The 24,342-nt window shown below is 40.1% G+C and overlaps 1 protein-coding gene across 2 annotated transcripts in view; it reads left to right on the top strand.

Annotated features, from left to right (window-relative positions):
• Positions 1-24,342, top strand: part of NPR3 (natriuretic peptide receptor 3) — a 78,617-nt gene that overhangs the window by 4,122 nt on the left and 50,153 nt on the right. For both annotated transcript variants that reach the window (XM_006928064.5, XM_003981473.6), the window contains 2 exons: positions 11,032-11,154; positions 21,898-22,064. In XM_006928064.5, coding sequence (XP_006928126.1) covers positions 11,032-11,154; positions 21,898-22,064 — 290 coding nt within the window. The remainder of the gene's footprint in view (positions 1-11,031; positions 11,155-21,897; positions 22,065-24,342) is intronic.

The following is a 24,342-nucleotide window of genomic DNA, read 5'->3' as shown; positions in this document are numbered from 1 at the left end:
CCTGAGCACAAGTTGGAAGCTTAACTGACTGAGCCACCCAGGTGCCCCCAGAATGGTTATTTATTTATTTTGAGACAGAGAGAGAGCAAGTGGGGGAGGGGCAGAGAGGTGAGGAGGAGAATTCCCAAGCAGGCTTCGAGCCATCAGTACAGAGCCCAACTCAGGGCTTGACCCACAGACTGAGAGTTCATGGCTTGAGCCAAAATCATGGGCTGGACTGCTCAACTGACTGAGCTACCTGGGTGCCCCTTTCTGGGGACATTTTACTAATCACTCTTACTTCTCCATAAGTGGTTAAAGTACTAATCACTCTTACTTCTCCCAGAGCACCTGCTCTGGCTCAGGCATTCACTGGCAAAACAGGTGGGCTGCTGCTAAACCTCGGTACCTCAGGCTCCTCAGGTCAAGTAGGGGTGGTTGGGGCACCCCATCTTGGGCATGCTGAGAGGGCTAAATGAGCTAACACACGGGATGTGCTGAAGCAGTGCCAGACACACACTGAATGCTCAGTAAATGCGAGGTTTTATTACAGTTATTACTATTTTATGTATGTGATGATAATCGCCCTTGCAGGGGTGAGGCCCTGCTGTGGGGAAAGAACCCTGGAAGGAGAAGCAGGTGCTCTGGCTTTGGCATCTCCACTCAGCTGCTGTGTGGCCAGGCATGGCACTGACTTTCTCTGAGGTGGAATTTCCTCCCCGAAATGGTGAGGTTGGATGAGAATCAGGCCTCTTCACACTGATCCTGGGTTTGGATTTGTGCTCATTCAGGTATGAAACATATGACGGACCACATTTTTGTCCTTGAAAACTCCATGTTAAACCTCAGAGAACTAGAGAGTCTCCCATTTCTCCCCTCTTTTGGAGGTAACATTTTTGGCAGTTTTTTTGATCTTAAATTAATCTTTATTATTTTTTTTAATGCTTATTTACTTTCGAGAGAGAACATGAGCGTGAGAGGGGCAGAGAGAGACGGAGACACAGAATCTGAAGCAGGCTCCAGGCTCTGAGCTGTCAGTACAAAGCCAGATGCAGGGCTTGAACTCATGGACCATGAGGTCATGACCTGAGTTGAAGTCAGGTTTAACCGACTGAGCCACCCAGGCGCCCCTGATCTTAAGTCATCTTTAAGATCATATCACAGATGTCTGAATTTATTAATGGGTAAAAACTGATAATGCCACCATCTCAAATAATAATATGACTAAAATTTCATTTGGTCATGTGCTGTACTGTAAAATGAAGGGACATTAATCATTCCTTTTAGGGACTTAGCATTGAAATCAATAGTTAAAAATTTCCCCCCTCTTTTATCTTTAACCAACATATATCATCACCAAAATACACACACCTGAGTATATATTCATAAAAAATAATGATCTTTATTTAAAACTGATTCAATTCTAACGCCTACTACTGCCCTCAGTATTCTATACTCAGCAATAGATTTAGTTTCAAAAAGGCTAGTTTAAAAATAAAGATTTTTTCAAGCAATAGAGGCTAGCAGTTGTTTTGTCTATACATGTTATGAGATGCAGAACGAGAAGTCTTACACACACACATTTTTGTGTGAAGAACTATAGTTTTATCCTTTTAGTTATTAATATGTCATTACTCTGGGGCTGCATAACAACTGTAGAGATAACAGTATTTAATCAGTACAAGAGCCATTTATTTTTAGAATTAGCCTGGGGTAAATGACCAAGTGGTGGGTCAGCAGAATTTTTGAGCAAAGAATGCATGTTAAGTGTAAAATAACTAACACACAGCAGGGGAAGAAAGAAGCATTGTAAGTTGTAGTGTTGAAATTCTGAAAGCCTTTGGAGTACATGGAACTTTGTGAACAACAAAAATAAAAGTGCAATCTCTGTTTTGGAAATGAAACCCGTTGTTGTATAGCGTAGGAACAGCCAGAAAGAAGTATTTTTAAAAAATATTAATCTTATGGGAGTTAGTTACACAGTTACGTAGTTTAAAAAGTCAGAAGATTGGACGTTTGGGTGGCTCAGTGGGTTAAGCGTCTGACTTTGGCTCAGGTCATGATCTCACAGTTTGTGAGCTTGAGCCTTGCATCCGGCTCCATGCTGACAGTGCAGAGCCTGCTTGGGATTCTCTCTCCTTCCCTCTCTCTGCACTTCTCTCTCTCTCTCTCTCAAAATAAATAAATAAACTTAAAAAAATGTAAGATTACACAAGCCTTATTAGGAACAAGAATTTCCTATCTTGTATTTCCCATTTCTCACTTCCCAGAGGAAAGCTTTTTTTTTTTTCTTTTCCTTTTTTTTTTGTTGCTGGCAAGTATATTGGTTGAAGCAAAAACAGTATTTGATCAAATCAGCAGCTTTTTCTATCCCCAAATTCTTTCCCTGAGAAAAGAAACAAGTGGTTGCCTTCCATGATGCTAATTTCAAAAGAAATATTAGCCATAACTTCCCATACTAGTGAATTTTTAATTTCATATTTTTTACAGATGTTACCTGTGAATTTATTTATGTAACCTTCCTCAGTCTACACACACACACACACACACACACACACACACACACACACTTTATTTATTTATTTTTAATTTAATTTATTTTTTAAAATTTATATCCAAGTTAGTTAGCATATAGTGCAACAATGATTTCAGGAGTAGATTCCTTAATGCCCCTTACTCATTTAGCCCATCCCCTCCCACAACCCCTCCAGTAACCCTTTGTTCTTCATATTTAAGTCTCTTATGTTTTGTCCCCCTCCCTGTTTTTATATTATTTTTGCTTCCCTTCCCTTATGTTCATCTGTTTTGTATCTTAAAGTTCTCATATGAATGAAGTCCTATGTCTTTGTCTGACTAATTTCTCTTAGCATAATACCCTCTAGTTCCATCCATGTAGTTGCAAATGGCAAGATTTCATTCTTTTTGATTGCCGAGTAATACTCCATTGTATATATGTACCACATCTTCTTTATCCATTCATCCATTGATGGACATTTGGGCTCTTTCCATACTTTGGATATTGTAGATAGTGCTACAATAAACTTTGGGGTGCATGTGTCCCTTTGAAACAGCACACCTGTATCCCGTGGATAAATACCTAGTAGTGCAAATGCTGAGTCATGGGGTTGTTCTATTTTTAATTTTTTGAGGAACCTCCCTACTGTTTTCCAGAGTGGCTGCACCAGCCAGTGTGAAAGAGATCCTCTTTTCCGCATCCTCGCCAACATCTGTTGTTGCCCGAGTTGTTAATGTTAGCCATTCTGACAGGTGTGAGGTGGTATCTCACTGTGGTTTTGATTTGTATTTCCCTGATGCTGAGTGATGTTGAGCATTTTTTCATGTGTCTCTTGGCCATCTGGATGTCCCCTTTGGAGGAGTATCCATGTCTTTCGCCCATTTCTTCACTGGATTACTTGGTTTTTGGGTGTTGAATTTGAGAAGTGCTTTATAGATTTTGGATACTAACCCTTTATCTAATATGTCGTTTGCAAATATCTTCTCCCATTCTGTTGGTTGCCTTTTAGTTTTGCTGATTGTTTCCTTCGTTGTGCAGAAGGTTTTCATTTTGGTTCATTTTTGCTTTTGTTTCCCTTGCTTCTGGAGACGTGTTGAGTAAGAAGTTGGTGCGGCCGAGGTCAAAGAGGTTTTTGCCTGCTTTCTCCTCGAGGATTTTGATGGCTTCCTGTCTTACATTTAGGTCTTTCATCCATTTTGAGTTTGTTTTTGTGTATGATGTAAGAAAGTGGTCCAGGTTCATTCTTTTGCATGTCTCTGTCCAGTTTTCCCAGCACCACTTGCTGAAGAGACCATCTTTATTCCATTGCATATTCTTTCCTGCTTTATCAGAGATTAGTTGGCCATATGTTTGTGGGTCCATTTCTGGGTTCTCTATTCTGTTCCATTGATCTGAGTGTCTGTTTTTGTGCCAGTACCATACTGTTTTGATGATTATAGCTTTGTAATACAGCTTGAAGTCTGGGATTGTGATGCCTCCTGCTTTGGTTTTCTTTTGCAAAATCGCTTTGGCTATTCGGGGTCTTTCCTGGTTCCATACACATTTTAGGATTGTTTCTTCTAGCTCTGTGAACATGCTGGTGTTATTTTGATAGGGATTGCATTGATGTAGATTGCTTTGGTTAGTATTGACATTTTAACAATATTTATTCTTCTTATCCAGGAGCATGGGATATTTTATCATTTTGTTGTGTCTTCTTCAACTTCTTTCATAAGCTTTCTATAGTTTTCAGTGTATAGATTTTTCACCTCTTTGGTTAGATTTATTCCGAGGTGTTTTATCCAGAGGAAAGTATTTTCAACCCTTGCAGCTATTTCTGTTGGTATTTGGCTTCAGACCTCCAGAAAACAGGTTACTTTGATTATTTCAGTTTTTGTTTTTCTCTCTTGCCATCCCAGTGGAAGATGTTAGTTTGGTTCTCTTCTGCTGCGTGTTCACCACACACTCAAGGTTTTCCTTGCAGCCATTCTTTCAATGGCTGTGTGAATATTTTTGGTTAGCTTGCATTCAGTGTCTATATCATTATTGCCTTCTAAATGCTATTTGTAGTTGGCCCATATAGGCTATTACAATGATATTTCCTTTATTGCTCTAGTTTTCCTTGGGCTAAAAAAAGTCTGTTTTTGATTGTTTGCTTAGTGTCCTACGAGCTTATAACTAAATCATCTATCAACTCTATTTTAAGCCCCCTGAAATTTTCCGGTTTGGTTATTATCTAAGCAGTTTGCGCAGCTGTCAATCTGGATTCTTTCCCCAACACCCCCCTGTATCTCCCATTGCCTCCCTATCTCTCTCTGTCTAGATCTCTATGTGTTCGTCTTTCTTGGCTTATGCTCTTGTTTTGGTGAGCACATCCTCCAGGAGTTTCTCAGAAAGGGTGGATGAGAGCTAAAGCTTGGTACCTTTCATGACTGAAAATGTCTTCATTCTTCCCTTATACGTTATTATGGAATTCTAGGTTGGAAATCGTTTTCCCTCAAGATTTGAAGGATTGTCTTCTAAATTCCGCTGCTGCTACTAGGAAGCTGAATTGATTTGGATTCTTGACCTGTTGTTTGTTATCTGTTATTTTTTTTCCTGAAAAATTTTAGAATTTTCCTTTTGCTCCCAATATTTTAACATTTTTAAAAATTATTTTATTTAAAAAAACTGTTAATGTTTATTTATTTTTGAGAGAGTGAGAGAGAGAGAGAGAGACAGAGCACAAGCAGGGGAGGGGCAGAGAGAGAGGGAGGCACAGAATCCAAAGCAGGCTCCAGGCTCCGAGCTGTCAGCACAGAGCCCGATACGGGGCTCCATCTCATGAACCATGAGATCATGACCTGAGCCGAAGTCGGACACTTAGCCAACTGAGCCACCCAGGCGCTCCCTAGAATTGTATTATTTTGATGTTCAATCTAGGCTTCCTGGATCAAAACGTTACTTTTCTTACTCTTTTTCTCCTATTTGCCACCTGTCTTTTATTTATTTATTTATTTATTTATTTATTTATTTATTTATTATTTAAATTGAAGTTAGTTAACATAAAGGGTAGTCTTGGCTTCAGGGGTAGAACCCAGTGATTCATTTCTTAAATATGACACCCAGTGCTCATCCCAAAGAGTGCCCTCTAACGCCCATCACCCATTGCCCATTTAATCCATCTCCCCACCCACCTCCCCTCCAGCAGTCCTCAGTTTGTTCTCTGTATTTAAGGGTCTTCTATGGTTTGCCTCCCTCTCTGTTTTTATCATATTTTTCCTTCCCTTCCCCTGTGTTCATCTGTTGAGTTTCTCGAATTCCACATGTAAGTGAAATCATATGATATCTGTCTTTCTCTGACTAATTTCGCTTAGTATAATACACTCTAGTTCCATCCACGTTGTTGCAAATGGCAAGATTTCATTCTTTTTCATCACCGAGTAGTATTCCACATATTGTTAATCCATTCATTAGTCTTTGACATTTGGGCTTTTTCCATAATTTGGCTATTGTTGATAGTGCTGCTGTAAACATTGGGGTGTATGTGCCTCTTGGAATCAGCATTAAAATTTTTTTTAATGTTTATTTTTAGGGGGGGGACAGTGTGCGAGTGGGGAGGGGCAGAGGGAGATGGAGGCTCAGAATCTGAAGCAGGCTCCAACCTGTGGAGCTTGAACCCACAAGCTGTGAGATCATGACCTGAGCCAAAGTTGGACACTTAACTGACTGAGCTACCCAGGTGTCCCTCGAATTAGCATTTTTGTATCCTTTGAATAAATTCCTAGTAGTGCAATTGCTGGGTCGTAGGGTAGTTCTGTTTTTAATTTTTTGAGGAACTTCCAGAGTGACTGCACAAGTTTGCATTCCCACCAACAGTGCAAAAGGGTTCCCCTTTTTCCACACTTTGCCAGTCTCTGTTGTTTCCTGATTTAATTTTAGCCATTCTGACAGTACCACCTGTCTTTTAAAAAGAAATTCCTCTTATTTAGATATTCCTCTGACTATGCCCCAGATTTCTATTAAGTTTTGGTTTCTAATTTCTGCTATCATATTTTTGGTTTTCAGCACATGGCATATCTTGCTTCACTTTCATGACATAACATCTCTTTTCCTTTTTTTAAAAAAAGTTTATTAATTTTGAGAGCGAGTGAGCAGGGGAAGAGCATAGAGAGAGGGAGAAAGATAGAGTCCCAAGCAGGCTCTGCGCTGGCAGCACAGAGCCCAATGCGGGGCTCAAACTCATGATCCATGAGATCATGACCTGAGCCGAAACCAAGATTCAGATGCTTAACCGAATGAGCCACCCAGGTGCTCTGAAAATATGTTTTTACTGCTGATAAAATGTATTAGAAAATATGGATTTAGTTTTGTTGCCAAGAGGGCCTATTTGCTATTATTTCCCCCCTAATATGTGCCCTCCACAAGCAGACATGTCCCAAAAAAGGAAGGAAGAAAAGGCTGGGTCCAGCATGCCATTTTTGGTTTTAGACTCACCAATCCAACAATTTAGTCCTTTTCCTCTGGGGTGGGTGGGGGGAGAGGGATAAATGGAGGTCCATTGAGAGTGGAGGAGTGTCACTCTCTCAGAGGTTGCTCCAGATGGAAACTTGAGCCGGGGGAAAAGATAGCCTCCTAACTCAGTTATGCTACCTGCTCTGTTTCTGGTTCTCTGAATTGACCTCTGTAGTCACTCCTCTGCACTTCTCTCTCTGCCCTTCTTAGAGTGATTGCAAGAACATATTGTGATCGTGAGAAGTCACTTACAGAAGACACTGGGAATCAGATGGTGGAGGATGCCATGGAACATCACAAGTTCTTTGGCAAAGAGAAAAATAGAGCAGAATGAAGAACACCCAGAAACTTAGGATCACACTATCATCCCCTCTTTTAGAAATTTAACAATTTGACCAAAAAACTTAGTATTTATATATTTAACTATACTTAAATACAACACAAATTGTCTTAATTGACCTTCATTTAAGCAGCCTGTAGGATTAGCTGAAGGTTTCTTTTTCTCTGTACACTTTATTGACTGTTGGTGAATGCTGGTAGTTGTATACTTCTCCTGAGTATGCCCACACTCTTCTCACGCTTGTCCGTGTCCTTTCCAAGAGTTGTTGCCAAATGTGTTTATAACACTTGTACTTATTATCGTAAGTATGTAATTTAATTAGTTATTATATAAACTGATGAAACATAAGTAGGAAGAGAAAGCTATTTTAGTGAAAACTATTTTAAACCTTCCGACAGATTGTATAAAGGCAAGTTGTTAAAAATAGTTGCTGTGGAGTTAGGCGTGAATGAAATAGCCGTAAGAGATTAGGGAACAGCCTACAGATCGAGAAGGATTCTGCATTCTCTCTGCTCTGCTGGTGTCTGTGAGTACTTGTTCCAACTTAAACTGGATGATAATGTACATTATGGGTTTGTTTTATGCAAGAAAAAAACAATATCCTGTCCATGGACTTGGAAATTAAGATTTCCTTTTTGAGAGTTTAACTACATGGTCAACACAAAGTGGATGAGGTATAAAATAATCAAAATCGGGGCACTTAGGTGGCTCAGTCGGTTGAGCATCTGACTTTGGCTCAGGTCATGATCTCACCGTCTGTGGGTTCAAGCCCCACATCGGGCTCATTGCTGTCAGTGCAGAGCCTTCTTGGGATCCTCTGTCTCTGTCTCTTTCTGCCCCTCCCCCGCTTGTGCGCTCTCTCTCTCTCTCTCAAAAATAAATAAACCTTAAAAAAAAAAATCAAAGTCTGCTTACATAGACACACTGCTGCTGTGGGTCACTCTTGCCCAGCCCAAGCAGGTACTGACATTTTAAAGAAAGAATATGTCTGTCAGAAGGTTTGGTCTTGGTGGTGATAGGAATAGGGAGGAGATGGGGCAGGACTGTAAAAATAGACAAAGAAGTGATAGAGGGGCAGGTGTTGGGCATAGCCTGTCCAGGACTTGGGGAAGCTTGTGCTCTGGCCTAAGGACACAGCCTGCTCGGTCCTGGGCCAGGTATAGCACTTGTATGGCCTGGTGCCTTTGGGTGCCTGAATCCTCCAACTGACGTCCCTGAGTCTGATTTCATCCTCACTAACATTCTACTACCTTACAATTTGGCTTATCAGTTGGCATGCCCAGGTATATGCTGACACAAATGTGTTCGTGACCACTCTGGTTATCATTGAAATCAAGTAATCTGCGTCTCAGGGTACCTAAACACATCTGAGTTAGGGGGTGCCTGGGTGGCTCAGTCAGTTAAGCGTCTGACTTCGGCTCAGGTCATGATCTCATGGCTCGTGGGTTCAAGCCCTGCATCGGGCTCTGTGCTGACAGCCCGGAGCCTGAAGCCTGCTTCAGATTCTGTGTCCCCCTCTCTCCCTGCTCCTGCCCCTGCTCAACGCTCTGTCTCTCTCTCTCTCTCTCTCTCTCAAAAATGAATAACCATTAAAAAAAAAAAACCCAAAACATCTGAGTTAGGTTATTGGGATTCTGCCTCTAAGCAATGACTCTATTTTTTATGTGCTGACAGAATCAGGTTCTATATCCAGGGGTTTAGAGCCAAGCTCCAGACTATGATCAGTTGATCAAAAGCTGATAAGGGCTGTGGACAGTCAGCCAGAGCCTCCCAGGGCCTTCTGCAGATGCCCACTCTTGGAATCTGTGCTTTTCAAACTTGTCCAGCCTCAGCCTTGTCCTTATTGGCTGCTCTGTAGGACTCTATGGCTCTTTTGTCATTCCAGGGTCGAGAATTGAATCAGAGCTAAAACAAGGGTCTAGGTCATAATAAGCGATGAAGAGTTTCTTTGAAAGCTTCCTTGCTAAGGCACCTTGGAATTTGACTATTCATTCCAAATATATAACAATATTTCCAGGCACAGATAACACCTATCCCCACAGTTATAGACCTTTAGGAGTTTTGTATTGTTAAAACTTGTTTTTCAGAGCTTTTACCCTGCACACAGAGCCCTTTTGTGGTAAGAAATGTCAGAGTCATGATTGAACACTTTGAATTAACATGCACAGTAAACAGAATATCAAGTGCGTAAACCTTCACGTAGGTTTGTTTTACGTCTTTCAGCACCCATGCTTTTTCAAAGAACGTGTACATCGCGGAGGGCTGCACTCATGGTGATAATATGGCTATAGCCCCCCCAGACCTCTCCAGGGCTTCTGTTTCCATGTATGCAGCAAAACACAGTGGTCTGTGTTTTGATGGACCAGGGCCATCAACAATGATCAAATTAACTAGATAACGGCCAGGTACCCACTTCACTGTTGGCTGATGTAGCTCTTATGTGGCGGGCAACAATGTTCTGGAGCTGTTTAAAGCTTCTCAAGTTTGACAAGTGTGGGTATAAGCTGAGAGAACATGAGGTGGGGCCTGGAATTCTGTTAACTATTTCCTATATACGTTGAGACAGCTTGAGAAAAATGTTTCAAAATTCAGACAGCAGAAAGCTTATACCCCTCACTGAATCCTGATTTGCCAAATGACTGTTCTCCCTCAAACCATTCAGTTTGCTTCTTCAGGAAAATGTATTTTCCATGCTGTTAAGTATTAAAAGCAGTTGACACACTTGACTGGCTTATATTGGGTAAATCTGATGGAACATTTGAGGTATTTTTAAAGAACTTTATTTTGAAGTAATTTTACACTTTTGGAAAAGATGTAAGAAAGTATAAAGAACCTTTGCACAGCCTTCACCCAGATTGTTACCAATTATTAACATTTTGCCACATATGCTTTCATTCCAAATCTCTCCCCTCCTCCTTCTCCTACTCCTCTTCAAACACACACACACACACACACACACACACACACACACACACACACACACTCTCTCTCTCTCTCTCTCTCTCTCTCTCTCTCTCTCTTACACACACACACACACACAATGATCTTTTTATGGACCACTTGAGAAGTAGGGCCATCATGTTCCCTTACCCCTAAATACTTAAGTCTGTGTTTCCTAAGAACAAGGGCATTCACTTACGTAACCACAGTATAAATATGAAAAGCAAAAACTTGAACACAGATGCAACACTGCTATCTAATTTACAGACTTATTCAGATTTCTCCGGTTGTCTCAATAATGCCCTTTATAGCAACACTTTTTTATTATTTTTTTTAGGATCCAGAATCACACACGGTATTTAATTTTCTGCTCCTAAAAGTCTTTTTAGTTTGGAACATTTCGTCAGGCTGTCTTTGTTTTCATGAAACTGATCGTTTTCATGAGCAGAGGACAACTATTCTATAGACTGTCCCCCAAGTTGAGTTTTTGGCCTCTCTCCTGATTAGATTTATGTTGCCCATCTGACATTTGGATCCTGGGTATAGGCTCATGAATGTGTTCCCATGGTTGATGATATTGGCTTCCATCACTTGGTTATGCCGGTGACCGCTTGCTTTCTCCACTGTAAAGTTACTGTTCACTCCCTCTGTAATTAGTAAGTAATGAGTGAGGAGATGCTTTAAGGGCTATATTAGTACCCTGTCTCCCTCCCCTGGTTTCCGTGTTCCCACTATCCTCTGGGAAGGGGTGTTTCATGCATGTTGTTTGTTCCTCCTTCCCCAGTGGTGATCATGTGTGCAAGCAGTGACACGGTCCGGGGCATCATGCTGGCAGCGCACAAGCACGGGATGACCAGTGGAGACTACGCCTTCTTCAACATCGAGCTCTTCAACAGCTCTTCCTACGGTAAATGCTTATACTGCTTCCAGTCTCCCCTCCCTCGAAGGTGTCAAAACGAGGTCATGAGAAAGCCAGTAATTTGAATTACCTCAATAGATCTGGTTCCATAAAAAGGGTTTTAGAAATCTGTGATATTGAACACTCTGGGGACTTCTTGTAAGTTCTCACGCTTTTCTTCTCTGAGAACTCAGCAAGCAGGTACCTCATACTGGTGATGGCAACAGACTTGTTTGGGAGTGAGCATAGCTCTCTCCAGTCCTCCAGATGGTTGTAAATCCAGGCCCTAAAGACCCCTCCTCAGTGTGTTTCCAACTGCAGGTTGCCACCATGATTGACTACTGGAAGAATGTTAGTGAGATTTGGGCATAATTTTTTTTTTTAATTTTTTTAACGTTTATTTATTTTTGAGACAGAGAGAGACAGAGCATGAACGGGGGAGGGGCAGAGAGAGAGGGAGACACAGAATCGGAAACAGGCTCCAGGCTCCGAGCCATCAGCCCAGAGCCTGACGCGGGGCTCGAACTCACGGACCGCGAGATCGTGACCTGGCTGAAGTCGGACGCTTAACCGACTGCGCCACCCAGGAGCCCCGGGCATAATTTTTAATAGAATAGACTAGAATATATCAACATAATAGAACATGCCAAAGTGTATTACACATTGCATGTGTATTATTTCATAAAACTTTTATTTTGGAAATATAATTGTATGTGTGTATGTATTTATGCATGTTACACATGTGTTTGTAATGGGTTATAGTGTGAAAGTAAAACAACTATTACTGTAAATTGAGGTAAAACCTTTTAAAAGCTACTGCTCCCAGCCCCTCTTCCTTCCAGATTACTGCCCATTAAGCTTCTCCTTTGTAGAAGTTTGAGATCCACCAACACATATGATTGAAAGAATATAATTTCTTAAAATGGATCTGGGGAAGTTCCCAGTGTTCCTGTGATGGAGGGTGTTTAAGAAGGCCATGAAGATCACAGATACAAAACATTTTCTCCATATGTGATTAGGGCTCTCTCTGAAGGAGACAGTATAGAGTAATGGCACATTTTCTTAAATACTGCATCTTGACTGCTCAAAGCTGAGCAGTTATAGGGAATCATAAGTGTGCTTATCGCAAATGGCTTGTTTATGCTGAGCTCGACTTCCCAGTTCTTGCTGTTGAGATATGGTTAGACAGGATCTAAACATCGAAGCATCCACCTCAGTTTCCTGCTCTGATACCCTGGCTTATTCAAGCAACCCAAGCAATAGAGCATTGTGCATAAACAGATAATAAAACACAGTTCTCACAGGGATAAACAAAAGTTGATGAAACACAAGTAGCTACTGCTTCCTGTAGTGGATAAGATTGGAGATTTGAGGCTTGTAGGGTAAACACCATGTTTTTCCTCCTTGCTGCCATGGTTGTCTTTCCCCTTCTCTTTGCATAAGCAAAGTGCTGCTTTCACTTTTTGACCACAGATCAGAATGTAATTATGTTATTGGCTATAGCATTGAGTTCACTGAGATAGTAGTAGAGACTGGTGAAAAATGAAAAACATTTATCCTGAGTTTTGTAAGTTGGTAATGCAAACATAGTATTTATTTGGAGAAAATGATGTGAATGCACAGTATAAATGGGCCAGGGCAATGCAAGCATTTCTTGCATCTGCAGGTAAAGCTTGTATTACTTTTCCTTGCTAATTATAATACATGAGTATTAAGAAAATTTGAGAGAAATAGAAAATCACAGGGCAGAAAGTAAGTTACTATAATTCTGCCACCCAGCTAAAAGTATATTGATAATATGTAGAAGTATGTACGTCTTGCTTATTTTATAAAAAAAATATTTACGAAAATATTTTTTAATAAAGTGTTGATACTGTTTCAAGTGTGGCTACATAGTATTTTGTAATGCTGATATGCCATCTTTATGTAAATAGTCTGTCATTTTTCAATATTTATGCTGTTCTCAGCTTTTTACTATTAAGAACAGTCCTATATTGAGTGGCTTTGTATGTGCGTGCACACATGCACATACACATAGTTATACATACATATTATCTGTAGGATAAGTTTCTTGAAGTAGAATTTCTGGGTCAAAAGTTTTAAGTTTTGATAGATATTGCCAAGTTGACCTCTAAAGAGGTTTACCACTTTATGCTTTTGCAACAAGCTATGAGATTGTCTGTTTTTCTGCATCCTTACATCATCTAACTTTTAAATTATTTTATATATTTGAACTTCTTTTTATGTCCATAAGCTAAGTTTTTCAGTTTCTTTATTTATATTCTGTACCATTCTTGTTGAGTTCATTCTTAGAGGTTATGTTTTCCGGTTGTTACTATGATGGTGATCATTTCCCATTACATTTTATTTTTTATTTAAAATTTTTTTTTCAACGTTTATTTATTTTTGGGACAGAGAGAGACAGAGCATGAACGGGGGAGGGGCAGAGAGAGAGGGAGACACAGAATCGGAAACAGGCTCCAGGCTCCGAGCCATCAGCCCAGAGCCTGACGCGGGGCTCGAACTCATGGACCGCGAGATCGTGACCTGGCTGAAGTCGGACGCTTAACCGACTGCGCCACCCAGGCGCTCCCCCATTACATTTTATAATTGTAGTTGTTATGTAGATAAGCTATGAATTTTTATTTATTTATTTTGCAAGAATTCCACATATTAAATCCTCTGTTCCAGTAGTTTTTATATCATTTTCATATAAGAACAAGAGTTTTTCCTTCATTTTGAAGTTGAATATATATTTTTCTTTTCTTATTGCATTGGCAAGAACCTCCAGAATAATATTATATTATATATATTATATATATATATATATATATACACGATATATATATTAATTTTTGACTTCTTGAACTGAAGTACATGTTAAGGTATCCTTTTATTTCTAGTTTCTTAAGTGTGGTTTTAAAAATTGGAAATGAGCAGTGAATGTTATCAAATGCACTTGACATATACTTTTAATAAATTTCCTAATATTGAGCCCTTGTAGTATTCTTGGAATTAAGTACATTTTGTCATGATGACTTTTTTAGATGCACTGCTGATTTTATGTTTTTAGAATCTTATTTAGGATTTTTGAGTCTATATTCATGAGTGAGATTGGACAGTAGTTTTCTTGCTTGAGGTGGTACTGCCAATTTTAATATCAGGTTTATATTAGCTTTATAAAATTAATCGGGACACTTTCCATTGTTTTTGTGCTCTAGAACAGTTTATATACCATAAGAATATTCCTTGAAAGATGGAAACAATTCAACTCTGTATCTGGACCTAACTTCTTTTTAGAGGTAATTTTTGAAAAACTTAAAAAAATAGTTTTGAAATAATTTTAGACTTAAAGAAAATCTGCAAAAATAATATAGAGAGTTCATGTATATCTTTTACCCAGATTCCTCTAATGTTAACAACTTAAATAACCATAGTACAATTATCAAAATAAGAATATTAACATTGGTACAATACTACTAACTAAACTACAAGTCTTATTTGAAATTTACTACCTTTCCTCCTAATGATCTTTTTCTGTTCCAGGATCCAAACCATTTAGTTGTTGTATCTCCTTAATCTTTACCAATCTGTGATATTTTCTTAATCTTTGTCACTTATGACCTGACACTTCTGATGAGTTTGTTATTTTGTAGAATGTCTCCCAGTTTGGATTTATCTGTTGTTTTCACATGGTAAGATTGAGTTTAAACTTACTTGGCAAGAGTACTACAAAAGCGATGCTGTGTCCTTCTCATTGCATTATATTAGTGTATAATCAGTGTAATTTTGGGTCAACTTTTTAAAACATATTTTTTCCATGAATTCAGTTTTTCTGCTTCTTGAAAATTTAATTGAAGAGTTACACAGTGTACTCTATATAACCTACAAAGTATCCTTGGTGTTTCTGATTAGGTACCCTTTCTTTTTCACCTGATGGTTGTCAGGTTTTGGGCTCTGGCATCAGTCTCTCTGAGGGGCTGTGCTCTTGGCAAATTGATGCAACCCTGCCCTCCCCCGCAAGTCTTAGTTTCTTCTAATGATAATAATAGTACTTACTTCTTCATATCAGGCTGAGTAATAAATGAGATAATGTATGTGAGATACATAGAAAACTTCTTGAAACATAATGAGTGTTTAACAAGTATTAGCTTTATTATTAGTGTTAGTTTGCTTTGATGATTATATATAGTACTCAAAAAATGGTAAGTTCATAAACTCTTCTTGGTATAGTTTTATAGATAAGTTCAGGCCATACATTCCATTAACAAATTAACCAACTTTATCTAATACAGCCTAGGAATGGATGTAGGTGCATTAAGAATTACATCTGCATGCAAAACTCCCACCTATAGTGATTTAAACAAATGTAGAGGTTTATCCTTTACAGAGGTGGGCAGTTGAGAGCAGAGGTGGTCGTTCCATAATGTCATCAAGGATGCAAACTTCTTCTGTTTTTTGGCACCTTTAATCTTAGTGAACGGTGTCCATCCTCAAGATCACAAGATGGTGGCTAGGACTCCAGGGATTGTGTCTTCAATCTAGGCAAGATGAAGGGGGAAAGAGACCATCTCCGTTGACTCAGTTCTGTTTGAAGGCTCTCTGGAAGCCTCTCTCATTAACTTCTTACATATCATTTGCTACCCCTAGTTGTGAGGGAGGGCAGTAAATGTGCGCTTTCAGCTGGACTCATTGTTGTCCCAAATCAATTTAGGAATCTGTTACTAATGGAGAAAGAAGAATGGATGATGGGAAACAAATGTCCATGTTTGCCATAGGCCCTGAAGCCCTTTCCTCCTCAGAGTAGAAGCAGTAGACAGAATGTTATGGCAGGCAGGGGGACCTGGACCAAGATTCTGGTGTCCATTATCAGTAAAGGGTCCTCTCTGAGATTTTGTGCCTGAAGAATCGGATATATGTTCAGAAAAAGTTTTTCAACATCCTCCTCTCCCTGTGCTTCCTCCATACAAGTTCTAGGAAAAGGCCCTCTTTTAATTAATACTTAACTTGCCATTGGATTAAAAAAACATATGGACACTGTGTTCATATTTACTGATTACTGGATTGTTTGGTCTTGATGAGTACTCAAAAAAATTATCAGATTTGCCCAAATTATATTGTTACAGGAATTCAGAATATACTATGGGGGGTAGGGGATTCAAACGATGGAAAATAAGACTGAAAGGATAGGTTTAACAAAATCTAGAGAGAAGATGATATATATTGCCTTGTAGAGTTTTTTTTTTTTTAATTTTTTTTTTCAACGTTTATTTATTTTTGGGACAGAGAGAGACAGAGCATGAACGGGGGAGGGGCAGAGAGAGAGGGAGACACAGAATCGGAAACAGGCTCCAGGCTCCGAGCCATCAGCCCAGAGCCTGACGTGGGGCTCGAACTCACGGACCGCGAGATCGTGACCTGGCTGAAGTCGGACGCTTAACCAACTGCGCCACCCAGGCGCCCCTACTTGTAGAGTTTTTAATAGCACCTCTTGGCATTCTTATTCATTGGCATTATTGTCTTTGGATGTAAGTTAGGTGGCAGGTTATTTAGGTGATCCTGTCCAGGACTGTAAGATTACTGTAGAGCTTTCTTGACTTCCTGATTAACTCAGCACTAATTAAGGTGAAGATGAAAGTGAAGTAGAGCTAGGTGATGCACATAAATTGACTTGCTAAAAGTGGAAAAATAGAAACATTGAGGAGAGATTAGATTTATTATGTTTTGCTATAAAAATAGTATATGCCCATTAAAGTCAGTTTGTGACCATGAGAAAAGAAAAAGAACTTTCATACAATCTTTGAACTGTAACATTTAGACGCTTCCTCCTCTGATCTTTCTTTCTGTGTTACTTTGTTTTTAACATTTTTGTCATCCCATTGCGTTGTTCAGTTTTAAAACTTGGAACACCCCAAACTCTGATGAAATGAAGGTAGAGCAGGTATGGCATGGCACCAGTGTTTGAGTCTGGCTTGCATTTGAATCCTGCCACTGTTGTTTATTAGCTAAGTGGCTTGGGGCACATTAATTTCCTTGAGCCGCAGTTTCCTTGTCTGGAAGGTGGCAATCATACTTAGATCTTCTTCGTGGAGTTTTTATGAGGAATAAAGAATGAAATGCTATAGGAAATGCCATTCACAATGGAATCACGCAGTAAGTGGTGCTGTTATTACTGATGGGAGGAAGACTGGACCAGCCTAGCTCATGACAAGCATTTAACACCTAGACATTCGGAGAGGGTAGAGTGAGGCAAGGTCAGTCCAGGTAAACTCCAGGCATTCATTTCTTGGATGTATTCTGTGATGTTTTAGCTTGGTATCCCAGTGTGGGTACCTTTTGCCAGTTCCAGCTCCCTGGCCACAGGAGGGCTTGATGGTGAGCAGGTTACTTCCTCTTTCACAAATATTCTGTGCCCTTACTCTAAATGCTAGCTTGGGACTCCGTGATGTTTAAAACAAAACAAAGCAACACTTTCCTCACTCCTGAACCAACTTCAAAGAATCACCTTCCCTGCCCTACTTTTCACTAGCAGACTTCTTTTTCATCTTCTTGATCCCTTGCTCAGGAGCATTGAAAGAATATGACATTAGTGCTCACCACTCTGAAAGTGCCATCATCAAGGTCACCTATGACCTCACTACCAAAGCCATTGGCCTACCTCAGAACAAGCCTCTGTGCCTCTAAAGCAGTGCTGTCCAGTGAAACTCTCTGTGACGCTGCCTCTGTTCTGTTCTAGGTTGCCCAGTATGGTGGCTACTAGCCATACGGAGCCATTGAGCACCTGAAATGTGGCCAAGTGTGACCGAGGAACCAAATTTAAAATTTTATTTAATTTTAATTAATTTAAATGTAAATGGTCACACATGTGGCTGGTGGCTGCTCTATTAGGCAGCACAGCTCTAGAGAATTCTGTATTGTTTCCACCCATTTGTTTCTGGAAATCCTGTTTTTTCTTTCTTTCTTTCTTTCTTTCTTTCTTTCTTTCTTTCTTTCTTTCTTTCTTTCTTTCTTTCTTTCTTTCTTTTTAAATATAATTTATTGTCAAATTGGTTTCCATACAACACCCAGTGCTCATCCCAACAAGTGCCCTCTTCAATGCCCATCACCCACCTTCTCCTCTTCCCCACTCCCTAACCCTGTTTTTCTTGGTTTTGGTGGCACAGCATTCTTTGGTTCTCTGTTAGCTCCTTTCTGTCTCCTCTTCCTCCTCCTGCCCACTAGAAACAGCATCCACAAGGTGTCTGTGCTCAACCCTTCTCCTTCTCTTTCTTATCCAATGTGGTCACTCCCTGGTTTCACTTGAAGCCATTTGGAAATGGCATCCAATACTCTCTAGTGCTCACTCTTTTTTCTGGCGTCAGACTGCTGTTTCCAACTCTAGCCTGGTGTTGTCACTTGGGCATTCTGTAGTTAGTCACCTTGGGTTGACCGTGACCCTAACTGAAGTCATTACCATTTCCACCTCATATCCCTCTTCCGCCATCTGGCTCTGCGCTTTCCTTTAATAACATCCCATTTTCCTTTCCTCTTTGGCGTCATCAGCAATGTGCCTCTCTTTTTGTTGTCCCTCACTCCCTAACTCTTCAGAGTCTTGAGATTCCTCTTGCACTGTCCTCTGCTTTTATTCTCAAGGACTCTCCCTCTTACGATTGTAAAAGCAGTAAATATTTTGTACTTATAATTTACTAGATTCAGAAAAATGCAAAAAAAAAAAAAAAAGAAAAGAAAAGAAAATTTTCCTGTAATTCTAACTACCCAAAGAGCCATGTTTAGTTTTTTGGTGTGTGACTTCCCATTAGAGCCTCTTGTAACCTCTTGCCTGGATTACTGTGGCTGTGAACCCTCCGTGTCTCCCCATTCTAATCCATTGCTATTTCCCAAGGCATGATTCTGATCATGTCATTCTTCTGTTACACTCGTAAATCTCTAGAGGCACCCAGTTGTCTACTGAATTAAATTTGTCCTCGCTGATGGGGCATCATGCCAAGCTAACTCTGCTTTTCCAGTGTTCAACACCCTGTGTATGGGAAATGTTACTGACATATTACAATAAGAAATGCCCACAAAAGTGAGAAGTTACAGTATCGATTATGGTTGTGACAAGGGAACTATTTAGTTTGGCTCAGATTTATTTAAGCATTATTGTTTCCATTTTTTTTTTCTAGAAGACAAAACTCTACAGTTATTCCTCTTTGGATTGTGGTAGACAGATTTATTACATTGTATTTCACTTCTTTCAGAAAAGAGTGTTTTCCTATTTCATAACAGAGATAGTTACTGTTTCCAGTTGTATATGTATTTTCTAATTCCACAGACTAAAACCCTTTAGGGTTAAGTATTTTCTTTCTTCTGTGTCTGGAGAATACTCTTTCCCGGAACTTAGAAACTCTGACCCTCTTTGCCTACAAAATACCATTCCTTTTGAGTCTTGGTATCTCAAATCAATTATAAATGAATCAATAAGTATTGATTGCATGCTTATAAGAAATGGGTTCCTCCTTGGGATGAAGAATGTTCTGGACATTCTTAGAATTGGGGGTCTTCCTGGCAAATGGACCTGGCTCCTTAACAGAGACTGTGTTGCCTGGGCCTTGAGCACCCCGCTGGGTCCCCTGGCTGGTGGCAGTGGCTGTAACTCACTCACTACGGGCACAGCTGCCGTGCATGTTGCAGCTTCCTTGGTGTTTGGGAGGTTTCATATGAAGGAGGAGGACTTTGTCAAGTTTTGTTTGGTGGCTTGAAATTTAATCTGTGCTCATTGAGAGCGGATCTAGTCCTTAATGAATTCTGTCCTCAGCTCTGTCTTATTTATCTTTTAACAGCTCCCTGGCACAGAGTAAGCAATTAATAAATGGTTGCTATTAATAGGATTATGGTTATACAGATGCCCCCACAAATAAATTCTTTGCCTCTGCCTTTTCTCATGCTCTAGACTGAGGCTCCCAGCTGCCTACTTGATGTCATACACATTTGCACCTTTGCCTGTGCCACAGGCTCTGCCAAGCACGCCTTTCCATCCTGCTCTCCTTCTATTAAAATCCTATTCACACATTTAGGACCAGCCGATACCTGCTCCTCCACCTCCCTCGAAACCATCCCCCTTAGGAGTGTGGGAGCCTCTTGCCTCTTCCTCTAACCTCTGCATTGTTTCTTTGTATTCCCCCCGCCTCCTGCTATAGTAAGCTAACTGTTACCCTGTAATAACTTCAGTTATTTACGTGTCTATTTCTGAATCCCTCTTTTTTTTTTTTTTTGAGAGAGAGAGAGAGAGAGAGAGAGAGAGAAGGGGAGAGAGGATCCCAAGCAGGTGCTTAACGGGGAGCTTAACGGGGGGCTTAATCTTATAGCTGTGAGATCATGACCTGAGCCGAAACCAAGAGTCAGATGCCCAGCTGACTGAGCCACCCAGGTGCCCCTCTAAACCCCTCTGTGATGGTGGTGGAGACTGTTCAAGACATTCATGACGTGTCCTGTGCTGGCTATCACAGAACCTTGTGTGTGGTATACAGTTAGTTAATGTTTGTCTGATTTAAGCTGTGGTAGAAGTTCCAGAGCCACCGACTCTTTATGGAGCTTTGTCTATAAGAGCAGAGTGAGTGCCCCGAGCCCTGGCTGCACACTCCCCAGGCATCCTCACTGCTTAGCTGCTGGGCTCCACGTGTCCACTGTGGACTAGGGGCTTGGTGTGAACAACTGACTTTGATGTTGAACTCTAGCGGGCTGAATTCCTTGTTTTACTTCCAGAGATCTGTAGGGGTCATAATGGTAATTCATAGAAACAACAGTTTATTGCCACATGTTGGAAGCCCATGTTTCCCTTTGGGGTCCTGCAGGCCACATATTTCCTCAAAAATGAAATCATAACGAGAAGAGTAATGATTCTTATCCGTGTAATCTGCCTTTGCTTTTGTGAGAGGGAGTGCTGTGAAGCAGGGAGGACCCAGTTTCTCAATGCCTCAGTTTCCTCATCTGTAACATAGGATAATGTGCCCGAATCACAGAGAGTCTTGTAAAGATTCAATGAGTTTATATGTATAAAGTGCTCAATAAACAGAGCTTTTATTGTTATATATGTCCAATAAATGTTAGCAATTTTAATTTTGTTACTATTGATGCACTGACGAATATTGTCCAAAAAATAATTGTTATGGTGCTCCCGACACTACAGAGATATAAACCCTCGTGTTCACCTGAGCTGCTTTTATTCTGAAGAGATTCCAGAAATATTTCAAAGAATATCAATAATGTCAAACTTTTCCCTGTGAATGGTGCCAGCTTTATCATACTTGTGCATAAGTCTTGTGCACAAGACTTGTGTTGTCACACACAGACTTCCCTGTCATTCCACATCTACATAACATCAGGTTTGTTGCACAGTAGTAACAACTCGGTTGACCTCCACGGTTGATTGTAGGTATTAAAAAAATGTGAATGGAAAGGAAGACAAATTTACTTCTTACTCCTCCAGTGCTGGATTCTCAGGTGCTGAAAATTACAGTTATGTGGTTGAGGCAGTGAAGTCCACAGTGCTTTTATGTTCCTCTCCCATTTCAAAGGAACACGTGTCCAAAAGGCCTTCTTCTCCTTTGAGGATCTTGATGTGGTCATGTTATATCCAAGTGCAGAACTGTGACAATACCGCTTGCCCCAGCTGCCAAAAGTAACATGTAGTGACACGCTGCAGCTGAAGAGGGAGAATGGTCCCTTTATGGTGACTGCCTTGGAATTATAAATATTTTTCTTTCTCTGTAGGAGATGGCTCGTGGAAGAGAGGAGACAAGCATGACTTTGAAGCTAAGCAAGCATACTCATCCCTCCAAACAATCACTCTACTGAGGACAGTGAAACCTGAGTTTGAGAAGTTTTCCATGGAGGTGAAAAGTTCTGTTGAGAAACAAGGACTCAATGAGGAGGATTATGTAAGTGCTTGATTATGAGCCGAGACCTTCAGCATCCCGAAAACAGTCTTCTAATTAAATCAGAGGTGACAGTGTCCTATTCTGAACCATTCAAAAATCCCTAGGTTCACGTCTGAATGTCACTGAACTTTTTGTCTTTTTTTTTTCTGACCAGTTCCCCCCTCCTCCATGTCCGTCACCCCACTTTTCCAACTGCTGCAGGAAGGAGAATTGCTTTTTGTGGGTACTTGTGGCCATGCTGAGCAGATGTCTATACACTTCCAAGGCTTTTTCGACTGGGAGCATGGTGGGGGAGAAGATGGACGAAGGAATGCCAAAGTTTTGCATGCCTAATTTTTCCAAAGCTTGATGGCATAAGATATTTTGGGTTTTAGAAGGCTCTTTCTTTCGGCCATCTTTTTGGCGACTCTGCTTTTCTCTCCTGTGGTAGCGTCACTTCCCCTTGGGTATTCTCGAGCTTCCCACTCCATTAGTGGTGTTTTACTGATGCATTTTCCAAGGGTGGACTAGGGTCAGAAGTTTTGGCCACACTAAGGATTGAGCAGAGAACTCATCTGAGAGGTGGCACCAAAGACAGCCGGCCACACCTCACTTGGTGCCATTGTTTTGTTGCTTCTGGCGTACTTTGCTATGTGGGCCCTCAAACTCTGTGTCCTTCCAGCAAATTCTTTCTCAGAGCAGGGTGAGCAGTGCACTCCTCAGGCTGGTTGGGGGGTTGTGTGTGTGCCGGTTTTCAAAACTGTTCATTCCACAGAGTCCAAAGTGGAAAAGGAGCACCTTCTTAATGATAGATATATGGCTTTGGATAGTCCTTGCCCAAAGTGGATAATGACCATCTTCGTAAGACGAGCTTCATTTGGTCACTTCCAAACAGGGCCTCTCTCGATTTCCTTATTTGAAGGAGTACAGGGTGCAGACATTGTCCTCAGACAGACCTACATTCAGAGCTTGAGTTGAACACTTTTTAGCAGTGTGATCTGGGGCAAATCGCACAGTCTTTGTCCAAACTACTGCTCCCTGTTGGAAGGATTACAGATAATCTATCTGAAGCTTTTAGTGCTATCCACATCACAAAGTTGGAGCTCAATAAATGAGGCCTCTTTTATGCTATTATTATATCATACCTGTCTTTGTAAGAATGATTTGCTATCAAATAATGTACAAAAGTTCTCATAAATATATTTATTCATGGCTTAAATGTTATATATGTGTATAATATACATATCATTTAAAATATATACATATGCATACATACTGGATGGTTCTGGTTTAGAAAGCCAAAAGGTGTGTGTATATGCAAATGTGAGCCATGTATGTAATTTAAAATTTCTAGTAGCTACATTTTTTAAATGATTTCAGGAATAGGATTTAGTGATTTATCACTTACATATAACAGCCAGTGCTCATCCCAACAAGTGCCCTCCTTTTAATGCTTCTTGCCCATTTAGCACATCCCCCCACCCAACATTCCTCCAGCAACTGGCAGTTTGGTCTCTGCATTTAAGAGTCTCTTATGGTTTGTCTCCCTCTCTGTTTTTATATTATTTTTGCTTCCCTTCCCTTATGTTCATCTGTTTTGTATTTTAAATTCCACATAGAAGTGAAATCATGTGATATTTGTCTTTCTCTGATTTATTTTGCTTAGCATTAATACACTCTAGTTCCATCTGTGTTGTTGCAAATAGCAAGATTTCATTCTTTTTGATCACTGAGTAATATTTCATTGTAAATATATACTGCATCTTCTCTATCCATTCATCAGTTGATGGACATTTGGGCTCTTTCTATAATTTGGCTATTGTTGATAGTGCTGCTATAAACATTGGGATGCATGTTCCCCTTCAAAACTAGTAGCTACATTTTTAAAAAGTTAAAATAACCAGGTCAAATTAATTTGAATAATACATTTTATTTAACTCACATATAAAATGTTCTTTCAACATTTAATCAATATAAAAATTATGGATGAGATTATATATTCTTTTTTATTATATAAAGTCTTTGAAATTCAGTGTGTGTTTTACCCTAATAGCATATCTAAATTCAGTTCAAATGCTCAGTAGTCATGTGACTAGTGGCTACCACATTGGAGAGTGGGTTCTGAATAATGAAAGTAGAACTTTTGCAATAGAGACCAAGTTGAAGGAAACCTATGATAGTATTGTCATTATCCAAATCCTTTGCCTCAGAAATAGGAAAGAATGTAAAGGGCACTGAGCACATTTTGTTTGGCCTCCTACCTGAGGCTGTTGAAGTTAAAGTATTACAGTAGAGGCTG

This window comes from Felis catus, chromosome A1 (assembly GCF_018350175.1).
Source record: "Felis catus isolate Fca126 chromosome A1, F.catus_Fca126_mat1.0, whole genome shotgun sequence".
NCBI classification, from domain to species: domain Eukaryota; kingdom Metazoa; phylum Chordata; class Mammalia; order Carnivora; family Felidae; genus Felis; species Felis catus.
This window is presented reverse-complemented; position numbering and strand designations above follow the sequence as displayed.